Source organism: Sebastes fasciatus, chromosome 7, assembly GCF_043250625.1.
Source record: "Sebastes fasciatus isolate fSebFas1 chromosome 7, fSebFas1.pri, whole genome shotgun sequence".
Taxonomy (NCBI): Eukaryota; Metazoa; Chordata; class Actinopteri; order Perciformes; family Sebastidae; genus Sebastes; species Sebastes fasciatus.
Genome location: NC_133801.1, coordinates 17567769 through 17580733, shown reverse-complemented (window position 1 = coordinate 17580733; position 12965 = coordinate 17567769). Strand labels below are relative to the sequence as shown.

At 39.8% G+C, this 12965-nt stretch overlaps 1 protein-coding gene across 2 annotated transcripts; it reads left to right on the top strand.

The window, feature by feature from the left end:
* The first annotated feature begins 966 nt into the window (after positions 1–966).
* rilp (Rab interacting lysosomal protein) lies at positions 967–12610 on the top strand. 2 transcript variants are annotated; one of them, XM_074641923.1, is made up of 8 exons: positions 967–1607; positions 4441–4567; positions 6956–7077; positions 8902–9087; positions 9496–9665; positions 9796–9921; positions 10026–10124; positions 11250–12610. In XM_074641923.1, exons 1-8 carry the CDS (start codon positions 1179–1181, stop codon positions 11359–11361), a joined length of 1371 nt encoding a protein of 456 aa, XP_074498024.1. In that variant the 5' UTR covers positions 967–1178; the 3' UTR covers positions 11362–12610. The 2 variants fall into 2 exon arrangements, with proteins under 2 accessions (XP_074498024.1, XP_074498023.1); XM_074641922.1 differs by having other exon boundaries at positions 976–1607; positions 4444–4567.
* The last annotated feature ends 355 nt before the right edge of the window (positions 12611–12965 follow it).

The window sequence follows — 12965 nt, the reverse complement described above, 5'->3', positions numbered from 1 at the left end:
CCGCTTATCCGGGGTCGGGTCGCAGGGGGCAACAGCTCTAGCGGGGGACCCCAAACTTCCCTTTCCCAGGCCACATTAACCAGCTCTGACAGGGATCCTGAGGTGTTCCCAGGCCAGTGTGGAGATATAATCTCTCCACCTAGTCCTGGGTCTTCCCCTTGGCCTCCTCCCAGCTGGTCGTGCCTGGAACACCTCCCTAGGGAGAGGGGCTCAGGGGGGCATCCTCACCAGATGCCCGAACCACCTCAGCTGGCTCCTTTCAACGCATTTTGGATACCAGAGACTTGAAAATAGGGCCTGCTATTAAAGGATTGTCTTTAGTGCGTTGAAGTCTGGTATAATGGAAGTTATACTGTAGTGCCTGTGTGGTTGTAGCTTTCTACCTCTATTTGGATACCAGGGATTTGAAAATAGGGCCTGCTATTAAAGTATTGTCTCTTTTACTGCTTTTAAGTCTGGTATAATGGAAGTTATACTTAATGTCCAACATATGCAATATTACTTATTTTTCTGTTTGTAAGCTTACTTTACCTTTTTTATTTTACTTATCTTATTTACTCATTTTACTAAATGTATCTTACTTAATAATTATTCTATTAGGCACTAGTACTAGAAATAGTACTTTTTTATTTTATACACTTGATTTTTGAGCAATCTCTGGCACAAGATTTTCCTTCGGGATTAATAAAGTTCTATCTTATCTTATACTTGAGTTTAGCCTGTGTGGGTGTAGCTTTCTGCCTCATAACTTTTTTAATTTTCTGATTGACATTATTGGACAGTTATAGGTCAGCATTTCTGACTGCAGATCAGCAGAGGAAATTCAATGTTCATGCTCTGGTGCATGCATCAGTATGCTCGACCTGGCAGGCGAGTCTCTGCATGTAGTTATGTGTGTGTGTGTGTGTGTGTGTGTGTGTATATACTCGAATTACATTGGACAGAAAAGTAGGAGGATCCTGCAGCTAGTAGACTGCATGAGTGCTATCCAGCCTTGTACTATAGTTCACTGAGGAGTACTCCATGTTCTTGTGTTTCTTTTTTTTAGTAGGCTGAGTTAATGTGAGCAAACATTAAACATGCATGACGTGTTGTTGTTAGAGCATTAAGTCATGTTCAGGCTTGCACTTTAAACTTTACACCTGCACTAGTTTGCAGCTTTATAATCGCGTTGTTTTATGGCTGGTTGTCATGTCGCAGTGACTAGAGCCACTGCCGGTTTCGATAGCAGATATAAAACAGCATGTGACGGGACTCAGGACATGGAGGCACCTGAAGTACACGCGGAGGAGACCAAACACACTGTTGTTGTTGAGGGCTGTTTCTCCAGGAGCTTCTCGGCTCTGACTGTGGACGATGTGTACGAGATAGCCAAGCTGATCGGCACCGAGGTGGAGAGACTCATCGACGGCTGTGGCAAAGAGAGCGTGGTGGGTCTGGTGCCGAAGATAGTGAAAGTGTTGGAGCTGCTGGAGAGCTTCGCGTCGAGGAACCACGCTCACAATCTGAGAGAAGAGGAGCTGCTCAAGACCTTTGAGACTATACAGCTACAGAAGAAGAGAGGTGTGAAGGAGAGCGATGAGGGCAGCGATAAACAAGACATACGGGTGAGAGACATGGCAGCTTTTAATCCTCCCAGCAGCTTGTAAACAGCCTGTAACTGTGTGTGTTATACCAACGTTACATCGAGCTAGCTTAGCTTACCTTGACAGGCAGGGCAGAAGATCCACTAACGTTAGCAGGACATTACCTGAAGTTACCGTCTTCGCTCCCAGGACTTATAGGCACGTTAACATATCATTAGAAGACTTACAATCGGCTTGTATTGTTTGGGTCTAGTGGCATGAACTGGTATGAACTAGAAGTGGAAACCAACTGACACCTTCTTATAGGACTGACATGTAAAGAAAATGTTAAAATTAAAATGTAAAAAAGGTAATTCAATACATCCCAACATTGTTTACCGTCAAGTATGCTTCAATGCTGCTTCAAGTATGCATCAATGCTGCTTCAAGTATGCATCAATGCTGCTCCCTCTTCTTGGAATCAGCTACAAAATGACCTGAAACTTGGAGAGCTGGTCTCACTGGACGTCTCTAAAGTGCTTCTAAAAGATGTGGAAACAGGCACATCTGGCTGTAGATGGATGTTTTGAATGTTGATGAATGTTTTTTTGATACCTTATGATTCTGTAATTTGCTCTTTGTCTTCGTTTTCAATTGAATATGTTTGTTTTATGTCTGTAACCGTGTAGCTGTGCTGTTGCCTATCTTAGCAAGGACACTCTTGGAAAAGAGATTTTTAATCTCAATGAGCTTTTACTCATGGATAAATAAAAATAAATAGATATAATACATTACCTACGCCTCCCAAATGCGAAAAGATGCATTCCTTCAGTGTATTTATATATATATTGGCTACTAGGGCTTTGACATTGTGCTTTCTTTGGCTGTCAAGTTAACTGACTAATTGATATTGATTGCCCTGCCACCGTCTTGTGTCGTCAAGGCAACCGCTGCATGACAGTTGCGTTGTTAGCATAACGGTTAACAAATTTCAAAATTCAAATTTACAAACAACATGGCTCATAGATCATTGCATTAGAGTAAAAGGACAAGGTGCATACAGAACAAGAACAGATACAATATGTAAAATTGTACATGAAAATAATAATAAAATAAAATAAGGGCTATAGTTTCAATGCATTTTTGTTTTTCATGACTTTAAGGGCTATTATGTGAGAAAGAAACTCAGAATAAAACACATTAAACCTATAGGTTTCACTTTCATATACTTGGATTGGTGCAAATACAATTTTCCAAGAATGAGGATGTTATTCACCAGAAGGTCATCTTTGTTGTTGTCCATGACAAGTCCATAAACAATGTCCTTTTGAGAGACGTTTCCCAGATAAGAAACTTTTGGGAAAAGCCAAGTTATGTATATAGCTATAAAGAAGGTAGCTAGCTAGCTAATCATCAATGCCATGCAGTCAGACATTTACTTATCATGTAAAAGTAGCACATTAGCACTAGCCTAAATTCACTTGCTGTTATTTATCAAAGTTAAAGCAGACTACTCATGCTTTAATTATAAAAGGTGGTACAACAATATTTATAAAACAATATTGAAAAACACAATAGTTGATGAGTTAGTGTTTAGCGTTGACTATTTTAATTAAGCATATTGTATGTTGGGTAGTGGTTTAAAGGTCCCATATCGTGCTTATTTTCAGGTTCATACTTGTATTTTGTGTTTCTACTATAACATGTTAACATGCTGTAATGTTAAAAAAAAACTTTATTTTCCTCGTACTGTCTGCCTGAATATACCTGTATTTACCTTCTGTCTGAAACGCTCTGTTTTTTTACATGCACTGCAACAGGAAATAAACTGGAACACATTTAGAATGTTACGTTTAAAACCGTATAATGGTCTAAATATTGTATATTTGTGACATCACAAATGTACAGAAATCCTAACTGCTTGTTTCAAACGCACGATTTCTAAATAATGGCTGTGTGTATTTCTCCGTATATTGAGCGTTTTGATAGTTTAACAGTATTTTATATCACTTAAACCCTTTATAATATTAAAGACATGAAAATCTCACTTTTTACAATATGGGACATTTAAATGGTTTGTAGTAATTCAGTTACAGTAACTTTGAATGTGAATATGCACTCTATAGTATGATATTAGGGGTTAACAGGACCTTAGTAGCTCATTGCTGCCCAGGGGCCCTCAAGCAGGTTAATCCAGCCACATGCTTGTTCTTAATCACGCTAAAACCTAATTCTGCACAGTAAACAAACAGTCATATGGGTGTCAAATATGGGTTACTATTTTTGAGTTGCAATGGAGTAAAAGTATGAAGTGTTACTTCTACTTGAATACTCTCCATGGCATGCATGTCATGCTACAGTGTTATAAAGTGTGAAATGCATGCAGTTTGAACGAGTACATATGGGACATTAAAAAAAGAACATACAGTAAAATGCTGCCGTGACACGAGTAACGTTACAGGAAAGCCAGAGGGAAGTTGGTACTGTACTTCCACAGACGGAGCCTGCTTTTGTACTATAAGTGTTATAGTTTAATAACACACCAAAGAACCCAACCCATAACACTTTAATCCGTAGTATGAGATCACTGTACACAAGACAATGCTGTCATAATCATTTCTTAGAAAGTAAATGAAGATGTGTGGTTCTTAAAAGTCAGAATTTGCTGTTGATGTGTTAGAAACATTTTAACAAAACATCTGTAATGACACACCCGTTTGGACACGACCTATTTTGCTGAAGCCAAATTCCTACATGCTCAAGGGATTTTAACTGCACAAAGGGCAATTACATCAGCTCTTGTTTTTGTTTTTTTTAAGTTTAGTATGACGTATCTGAGGTTATGGTTTTACTGTCTGTTTCCCATCCTCCCAAGCAGGAGCTGCAGCAGAAGGAGCAGCAGTGGAGAAGGCGGTGTGAGGAGCTGCAGGTCCAGGTACAGCAGCTGCAGGAGGACAAGGAGGAGCTGCAGAGCAGCCTGAAGGGCAGCCATGCACAGGAAGGTAAGTCCAAGGATTTTAAAGTTGTAATATGGGTTTTTGAAATCTGGACAGTTTGTTAAATTACTTCACAAATCGTCTCCAAAATACTTTCACTGATCTACACTACATACTGTTTATAGTACTCAAATGACAGTTTAAATCCCACCCCCCAAAATGGAGACGCAACGACATTAACTTTTCATAAATCCTGATGGAATCATGGGGATTTCTTCCATTTGTGAGAGTTGACTGGACAATAAAAACTAGAAATGTGTGGGCCTAGGTGCTTTTAGGATGGCTCTCAATCCCTAGTGTGAGTTATGATACGTTTTAGTTAACAATCTTGCATTCTTTTTATACCTCATTGCTTGAGAATTGGATGTGAATTTGGCGTGAGTGCCCCGATGATCCCGAGAATACGAAGACTCATCCCAGGGTTGCCATTAGCTCTTCTCTAAAAGAGCAAATCAACCTCAAGGCTATTTGGTTACGTAGATTTCGTTACATAGATTTCCTACTCCAGTCCAAGAATGCAAATGTATGTAAGAGTACTTAATTTCCATGAAACTGCTTCCCCACCAATGACCGTGCAGATTCAAAGCAGTGGGTTAACAGTCATGTGCACTGAGGCTGAAAGCAGTCGAACTGGTCGTTGCAGTGCTGATAGTGCAGGTATTTTGTGGGTGAAGCAGCAGAAGTTGTCACAGGTAGAAGAGGACTCAGAGGAGGGCTGTGTTTACCCGATGCACTAAAAAAGCACAGAAGGAAATTAACAGTAAATTATAGAATGAAAAATGTGCAGAGTAGGTTTATTATAATGTTTTTCCTTCCTTTAATCACAAAATAATCATATTTTCACTTTGTATCAATATTTTGTAAGAAAAGCTTAAATAAATATAAAGCTAACTGGCTGAATAATAATTTTTTGGTGCACATAATTTACATAAAGCTCTACTACATCAATTATTTTTTAATAGTTGGCAAAGTGAAACAGACAAAATGTAATTCAATACTTCTTCTCTTGTGTTCATCACAGTAATGTGAGCAGGGGGGTGGAGTCGCTTTGCTGACTCTTGTTTTCTTGTACTTACAGGAAAAACATGATGTCATAATACTTATGTGATTTATTTGACAAGAGGCCATGTGGCAGATGAATGTGGTCATTAGTCTTATGTGATTAAGGTGACTGAATCGAGGCTTCCACGCTTCACTCAGCTGACTTGAAGTTCGAATGTGCTGTAGATTATTTCAAATTATGTACAAGAATTTAATTTTAAGGGACTATAGTTTACGGTAAAAGGCACACCTTATTTTTTTGCTGCAGCACCAGTATGTCTAAAGGTTCAGATTATCAAAATCTTAAATCAAACAAAAACATCTTGCCATGAATGGCATCTATCTGTGTGATAGCTTTGGGTTTGTTTGCCCAAGTTTTGAGATATCCACGTCAGACATTTCTCCCTCCACTCCGATACAATAGGGGTGGAATGTTATTTGCGGTATGTTTGCAAGCATCTGAAAATGCCTTTCCAAACACAAGTCACTCTAGATAATCCACAGACCTCGCTGTGAACCGTTTTTCTTTTTAGTGAAAAAAATAATTCCTATGAAAACTGCTCACAGTGAGTTCTGTGGATTATCCTAATTTACTGGCACTTTGTCGCTGGGAAAAAATTGTTCCAAATGTTTTTTCTTTCACTGATGCGAGAGCTATAAATTCTGTTTACCTTTTGTAATTTTAGAGATGCATATCACAAATCTTGGGCACATAAAACCAAAACTATCTGCAAGGCTAGAAAACACTTGGAACAAGCGAGAGATAATGTGTGTTTTTATGTGATTGCTTGTGTAAAACATATCAAGACTGTGTGTAGTATCTGCTGTCACTGCTACAACACTTTGATTAGCTTGTAGTAATAACCTGCTATGTGTTGACTTCTCCTGTTTCATGTTAATTATTGCACATTTTCTTGAAGGAGAGGAGGGACTGATTTTATTTGTACTATACTCTGACCGCTGTCGACATGCTTTAATTTCCTCAGAAGTTGCAGAATTACTGTGGTCATATTTTTTCACCATGTAAATGGTAGGAATGGCTGGAACAAAAGTGTCCAGCTTTGTAGTATATTTCCATACCCTGCATGCATGCATCATCACTCTACTTACATTTCCCATGATAAGTTAATTACATGATATATTATTTAATGCTGCTGATCATTAAACTGGCTTTATCAACCATCAATTAACTACAGTACATGATATAACACTACTTATTCATCAATTGATGATCCTTACTTTAAATGTATAATAAGAATCATAGCCAGCAGTCTGGTTTCACTAAAAGGATGCCCGTTTTAGGGCCACTACTTTCTTTACCCAATCCTTCTATGTTTGTGTTTATGTGTGTAGACCGTGTCCAGCGGCAGGAGCGAGAGGTGATGCTGAAGCTGAAGGAGGTGGTGGACAAGCAGAGAGATGAGCTGAGGGCAAAAGTCCAGGAGATAACCACCATCTCCAAAGAGGCGGAGGCGGTAAGGAGACACAAACACAAATGTTTATGACGATTCTTCTGCGTATGAACACATTCATGCACAGCTGCTCTCATTTTTATCATTTAAATCTGCCTTCTCAGCCCACTCAGCTGTTGCAAAAAGCAGTGACGTAGGTTACCAAATTAAGCTAATTTAAGCCAATCAATAAGGTTATGAATAATGTGAACGCTAGCACTAGCTGAGTCAAAGTTAGCTGTGCTAAGTTTGGAAATAACTGAAAGGGTTGTTTAGAATTTTTTGAAGTGGGGTTATATGTATACTCACGCGATCTGCGAGGTAAAATTTATGCTTTTGTGAATGTAGTCTGGTGGCTTTGAAGAGAGCGATATAACAACTTCAGTTCCCCGTCAGAAAAGGGCTGTGGACGGGAGCAGCAGAAAAACGTATTTTAGTTACCTAAAAAAAATCTATATCAGTTTATGTGTACGCTATATTTAGAATATTTTCTCCGCTTTACTTCGCAATCCGACAGCCCTTTCTGACGGGGAACTGAAGCCGTTATATTGCTGTCTTCAAAACCACCAGACTCCATTCACAAAAACAGTCATTTTAACTCACAGAACACAGGAGTTGCCGGTCTACCGCCGCATCGATTGGTTAGTTTGTTTGTGTGACTTTCGGATCCGAACTACCATGGCATCCACAGCAGTACAATACTTAGCCTTAACACGCTATAAGGATGTGTATATACTGCATATGTATCAGCGTCATCATGCAGAAACCTACGTCAGGTCAACGGGGGAAAAAGTTTTTACCAGGACTTGGGGAAATAGTATTTTGAAGCTAAAACATATATACTTTGACCCAAATTGTAATGTTCGGATTTGAATACATAAGGAACACCAATGGGAAGCTACAGAATGATATAAAAACCTAAAAAAAATAAAAAATGAATAATGAACCCGCCCTTTAATTGATGGCAGCTGGTCACCTGGTTTCTAAGCTAAAGAGAAAAGTAGAGAGAAAGCTGTTGTCTTTTTGCTGGAGGGCGTGAAACCACAAACACTTGGACACACAAACACTATTATAATATTGGTTATATGGCTGTAGCTACAAAGGTCGGTTTCCTTAAAGGCATGCTGGCTTTCTCATAAAAACAATAATACATCAGTAATGTGAGACATCAGGAAGTGTGTCGGGGAACGTGCAAAGATTATCCACATAGTTACTGGTTTAGGATTAAGCTGCACGTAACACAAGTCTGGGCAGAGCTTTCACCCCCACGCAGCCACTGTGTGTGTGTTGTGTGTGTGTGTTGTGTTTGCACATGTCTGTATGTGTGTTGAGGCATGTATGCCACGTGATTTAAATAGCAGCCATAACTGGGTGTGTGTTTGTTGATGCTTTTGCTTTTTACTCCCAGTCATTTGACTTGAAACAGCTCATGGTCAGCTGAACTAGTTTCTCTGTTTGCTCAAATGGATGCCTTGCATTTTTTGTCATCCTTAAAATGAATGCTACACTTGTATGGCTTCATTCCTTGCCCTCTCCTTCCTCCAGACTTCTGGTCCAAATCCCTCGCATGGAGACATTTACACCCCCACTCTACTGCTGCTGTTATTATTAGCTAGATGCAGACAGCTTGTGTTTTTGGTTCAGCCCTGGCTTGTTAGTTTTCGCTTTAACTATATGGTGGGAAATATGGAAACTATCTGTTTTACTTTAAACCTGCTTAGTAGGTCTACTTGCTGCTGCTCATGATTAAAAATGGTAGTTAATCTCTCTGTGTGTGTGTGTGTGTGTGTGTGTGTGTGTGTGTGTGTGTGTGTGTGTGTGTGTGTGTGTGTGTGTGTGTGTGTGCAGCTCCAGGAGCAGTTGGAGCGCTTCATGAAGATGAACGCAGAGCTGCGACACAAGCAGAATGTGCTGCAGACCCAGCTGAAAAGCACCGTGGAGAGGAAGGCCGACATGGAGACCGACCTGAAGGAGAAAACCAAAGAGATAGAAAACCTCCAAACGCAGCTGGACAGAACCAACAGCAACGGCCCTGTATGCACGACCTTTATACATACTTCATTCATGCTTCCTTTATTTTATGTATGAGTCTACTGCTCACGTGTATTAAAGTGTGTTTGCTTCTCGAATTCAGAGATGCTTTTACATTTATTTATGATATTAAAAATCAACATTTACTGAGCTGCAGGTCAAAATGTATCTGGACAATTAACTAATTCTGCTGCTTCGCTCGTTCTAAAATTTTCTTGACAAGAGCTGAAGATTTATAATGTCAATATAAAGCTTGTAATGAAATAACAGCTGCTTTCAACACTACTCCAACCAAAACCAATACCAGCATGTCTTTCCTCCTGCAACGAGCTCAAGACTTTGTTGTTGACTGTAGTTTGAGGTCATTTTTTGTAGTCTGTATGACCTGATATCTCTCTGTTCTCCCATCAGTCCAGTCTGAGCAAAACAGCTCGCGAGTCTAAGAAAAAGTCGGCAGTCGATCCGAAGGATCCCGACCGGCCGTGCTTCACCAAGAAGGAGGTGCGTGAAATCATTTTTGAGAGGAACGAGCTCAAAACCAACCTCTTCCTGGTGCAGGAGGAGCTCAACTACTATCAGAGGTGAGTCTGCCGTATGTGTGGACATGTCTTTGAGTTGAACATGTTTGAACGCAGATGCATTGACTGTTGGGGATGTGGGTGATATAGTTTCCCAGCGATTTTACATGAAAGTGATTGTGTGTTTCTGCAGGGAGATTCTGAACGAGGAGAGGTGTCCTGGTTTCCTGTTAGAAGCCGTCCGATCTGCAATCAGAAAAAAGAGGAAGGTCATTAAGGCGAAGATGCTTGGCATTCCTGTGAACCAATGCGACAGCAGGTCTCTCTTAAACACATTCAACACACGTCATCATCATCATATCCACATCAACGGGCCGGTGTAGAAGAGAATGTTTTTATCACTGTTTTGTTTCTTCTTGCCAGTGACGAGGAGGAGAGGAGTTCTCTGTTTGGGCAGACAGAAGTAGACGGCACTGAAGTCGACGGCACTGACAAACCAGCCGAGTCACGCATTCGGAACCTGTGAGTACAACTTCCACCTAAACAAAACATCAGAGATGATGTCCTCTTTTTTGCTTTGAGAGAATATCATTTCCTTGCATGTCTAGCTTTACAGTGTTGATTAAACCATAGAAAAACAACTGACGTGACCTGAAACAAAACACACAAGCACATGTTGTGCACACAGTGTGCTTCTGTGATTTGTCCAAATAAGAGCTCCTCATCAAATATTTAATTTAGCTAGTAAATGTGTACTTTTGACACAGAGATCAGACTGACTCAGACACAGAGGATTTCTCCTGACAGCAAAGCTCAGGATTATCTTAATGCCATTTGCTTGAAGCATGGGAGGGAGTTGTCTGAAGTTTAGGCTTTTTACCAACTGAAGCATGCTGCCTTACTTAGGACTAAGTTAAGCTCTTGCAATGTTTTATTTTAGTAATATGTTAAATTGTAATTTAGAGTTCATTTACCACGTAGTAATTCCGCAAATCAACAAAATAGATTTTAAGTCTGTCTTCTCAGAAAGGTGCACATGTTGAGATAGAGGATGTTAACCCGCTTTAACTGATGAAGAATAGGGACTGGGTATTACCAGGAGCTAACTGGCAGGGAAAGAAAATCGTATTCACCCAGCAACTTTGGGAAAGTACCGTTAAGTCTGGGCCTCTTGACTGAGAATTTGATTAAGTGAAGAATGTGTTTGACAATTCCTGTCTGGTCAGAACTGAAAATTCAGCTCAGTCACTATGTGTTATGGAGCTTTTTGGCTTTATTAGACAACTAGTCTAATGCATCTGTTTTGCGTCGTCACTTCTGCTACTGATAATCTGAAATTAAATAAGAAACATAAAAAAATATTTTTTTTTATGCCCAGAGTCTCCAAAGAGAAACAAGTAGGGAGCATTTATGAAGAAGAATCATCACCTAAATTCTAATAACTGAAGCACCATCATTAAACCTTCATTTAATGCAAAGCAAGAGTGATAACAACACCACAGACATCTGTGAATCAAAACATTGGTTTCATCTCTCTCTCTGCTGACGCTGTCACTGTCTTTCGTCAATCCTGGACTATATTTAGCTGTAATCCCCGACTACACATCTGACCTCAGGCCTGTCTTTTTTCTACTCTCTCGGCTGCAGCTTTGGCTTCCTGACGCGGTCGGGCAGCGGACGGAGCCCCACCCACATGAGCAACTCCGCCTCCACCTGGGAGATCATCGGAGACTCAGAGGCCACCAATGAGACGGGGTAGCGACCGTCCCCCCTGAGCCCAGTACCGACCACAGAGTTCATGACACGACTTCTTCCTCAGCTTGTAACTGACATTTGAACGCAGCCCCAGTGTGTAGAACACAGAAGCACTATGTGAGCGTGAGGAAAGAGAAAGTGTTTCTAAACAAACTTTTTGTGCTTCATTTTGATCATAAGTACGTTCATTTCCCCTTTTGTTCATTTCACTCTTGCCTCCTTATTTCCCCATGGAAGTCAAGTGATAAATAAGTACATATAGTATATATAATAGTACTATTTGGTACAGTGTATCGCAGTATTAAGAGGGATACTTTTTACCTCACCACAAAAAAGATACTTTTGTATGATTAATACGACAATCATGTTAACCTTCACTTCATTGAGGAAAGTGAAAAGTAGGTTATTATGCAGAGATTTATATAGATCCTCACGTATTTTTATCAAAAACCAAAGACATTACAAAGGTGTATATTCTGCCCTCCAGTAATAATGAGTTTATTAAGTGCACCTCTGTTCCACAAGAGGGAGTTGGTTCATTTAATAACTAACAATCAAGATTTTACCACAAATGTAACTTTTACCTCACTAGGGGAATTTGTAAGCCATGTGTTTACTCGTGTATTTTTCATGATTTGAAGCACTTTTACCATTCATATTACCAGACATGTTACCAGTCTCTTCCAGCAGTGAGTGCTTTTTAAAACCCCTTAAGCCTTAATTTACCGCTTGTATTGTTAAAAATATATTTTATTAATTTTCAGAGTCAAAGCCTTTGGCCGGTGTGTGTTTGATGCTGGTGCCATAAATGTGCATATGTGTGTGTACGCACATGTGTTCTGGCTGGTGTTACCAGCCTCTGCAGATTGTTTATTTTACTTTGAAAGGAAGCCATGAGCTTCCTTGTGGAAATGAGAAATGGCACGTTGTTGTTTTTTAGTTCCGACACTATTAACTGACAAGTTACCATACAGTAACCACATTCACTCTGTTCCCTCTAAATGTCTGACCATAACACTACTCAGACAACGACAGACCAGTGGGGTGTTTGTTGAGAGACAATGTGTGACCTTCCAATCAGACCATGTTTTCCTAAAATACTGTTTATTTTTGTAAGCATGTTTTTGCAGACAAAACAGATTCAAGATGTCAATTTCCATGTGAGTGAATTTTATTGATGAAATGTGATAAAAACAATTGTGGATTTTCTGTGATATTGAGATTTCAAGATTCAATAAAATCCATTAAACAAACGAATTGTATCGGAAATTGAAATGATTTCAAGGAAAAAAGACACAATATTATCATTATAATGGCATTGTGCACCAGACGATGCTGCTGTTGAATGAAAGCAGGAGCTCAAAGTGATCTTCTTTGTACTGACTTTCAAGACTTATAAGGAGGATGAAGGCGTTCTTCATCATGTCCTGGAAGACTGTTAACAATAGATTTCTGGGAAAAAGTTGAACATCAGGGGTGTGTGTTCACATTTGTACGAGTCCCCACTAGTGTGTGTGGCGAGTTTTGTGCGTTAGTGTTCGACCATCTTTAAAAGCCTCTGTGTCTGGCTGAATAGAAGGAAGTGGCTCTGACTTCCCCAGGAAATGG

Bases quoted from the DNA above. Each gene is read 5' to 3' on its own strand.
- rilp (XM_074641923.1), top strand. From the start codon at position 1,179: ATGGCTGGTTGTCATGTCGCAGTGACTAGAGCCACTGCCGGTTTCGAT. The intron at 4,568-6,955 runs GTAAGTCCAAGG...TTATGTGTGTAG, and splicing joins GGGCAGCCATGCACAGGAAG to ACCGTGTCCAGCGGCAGGAG. The intron at 9,666-9,795 runs GTGAGTCTGCCG...GTGTTTCTGCAG, and splicing joins GAGCTCAACTACTATCAGAG to GGAGATTCTGAACGAGGAGA.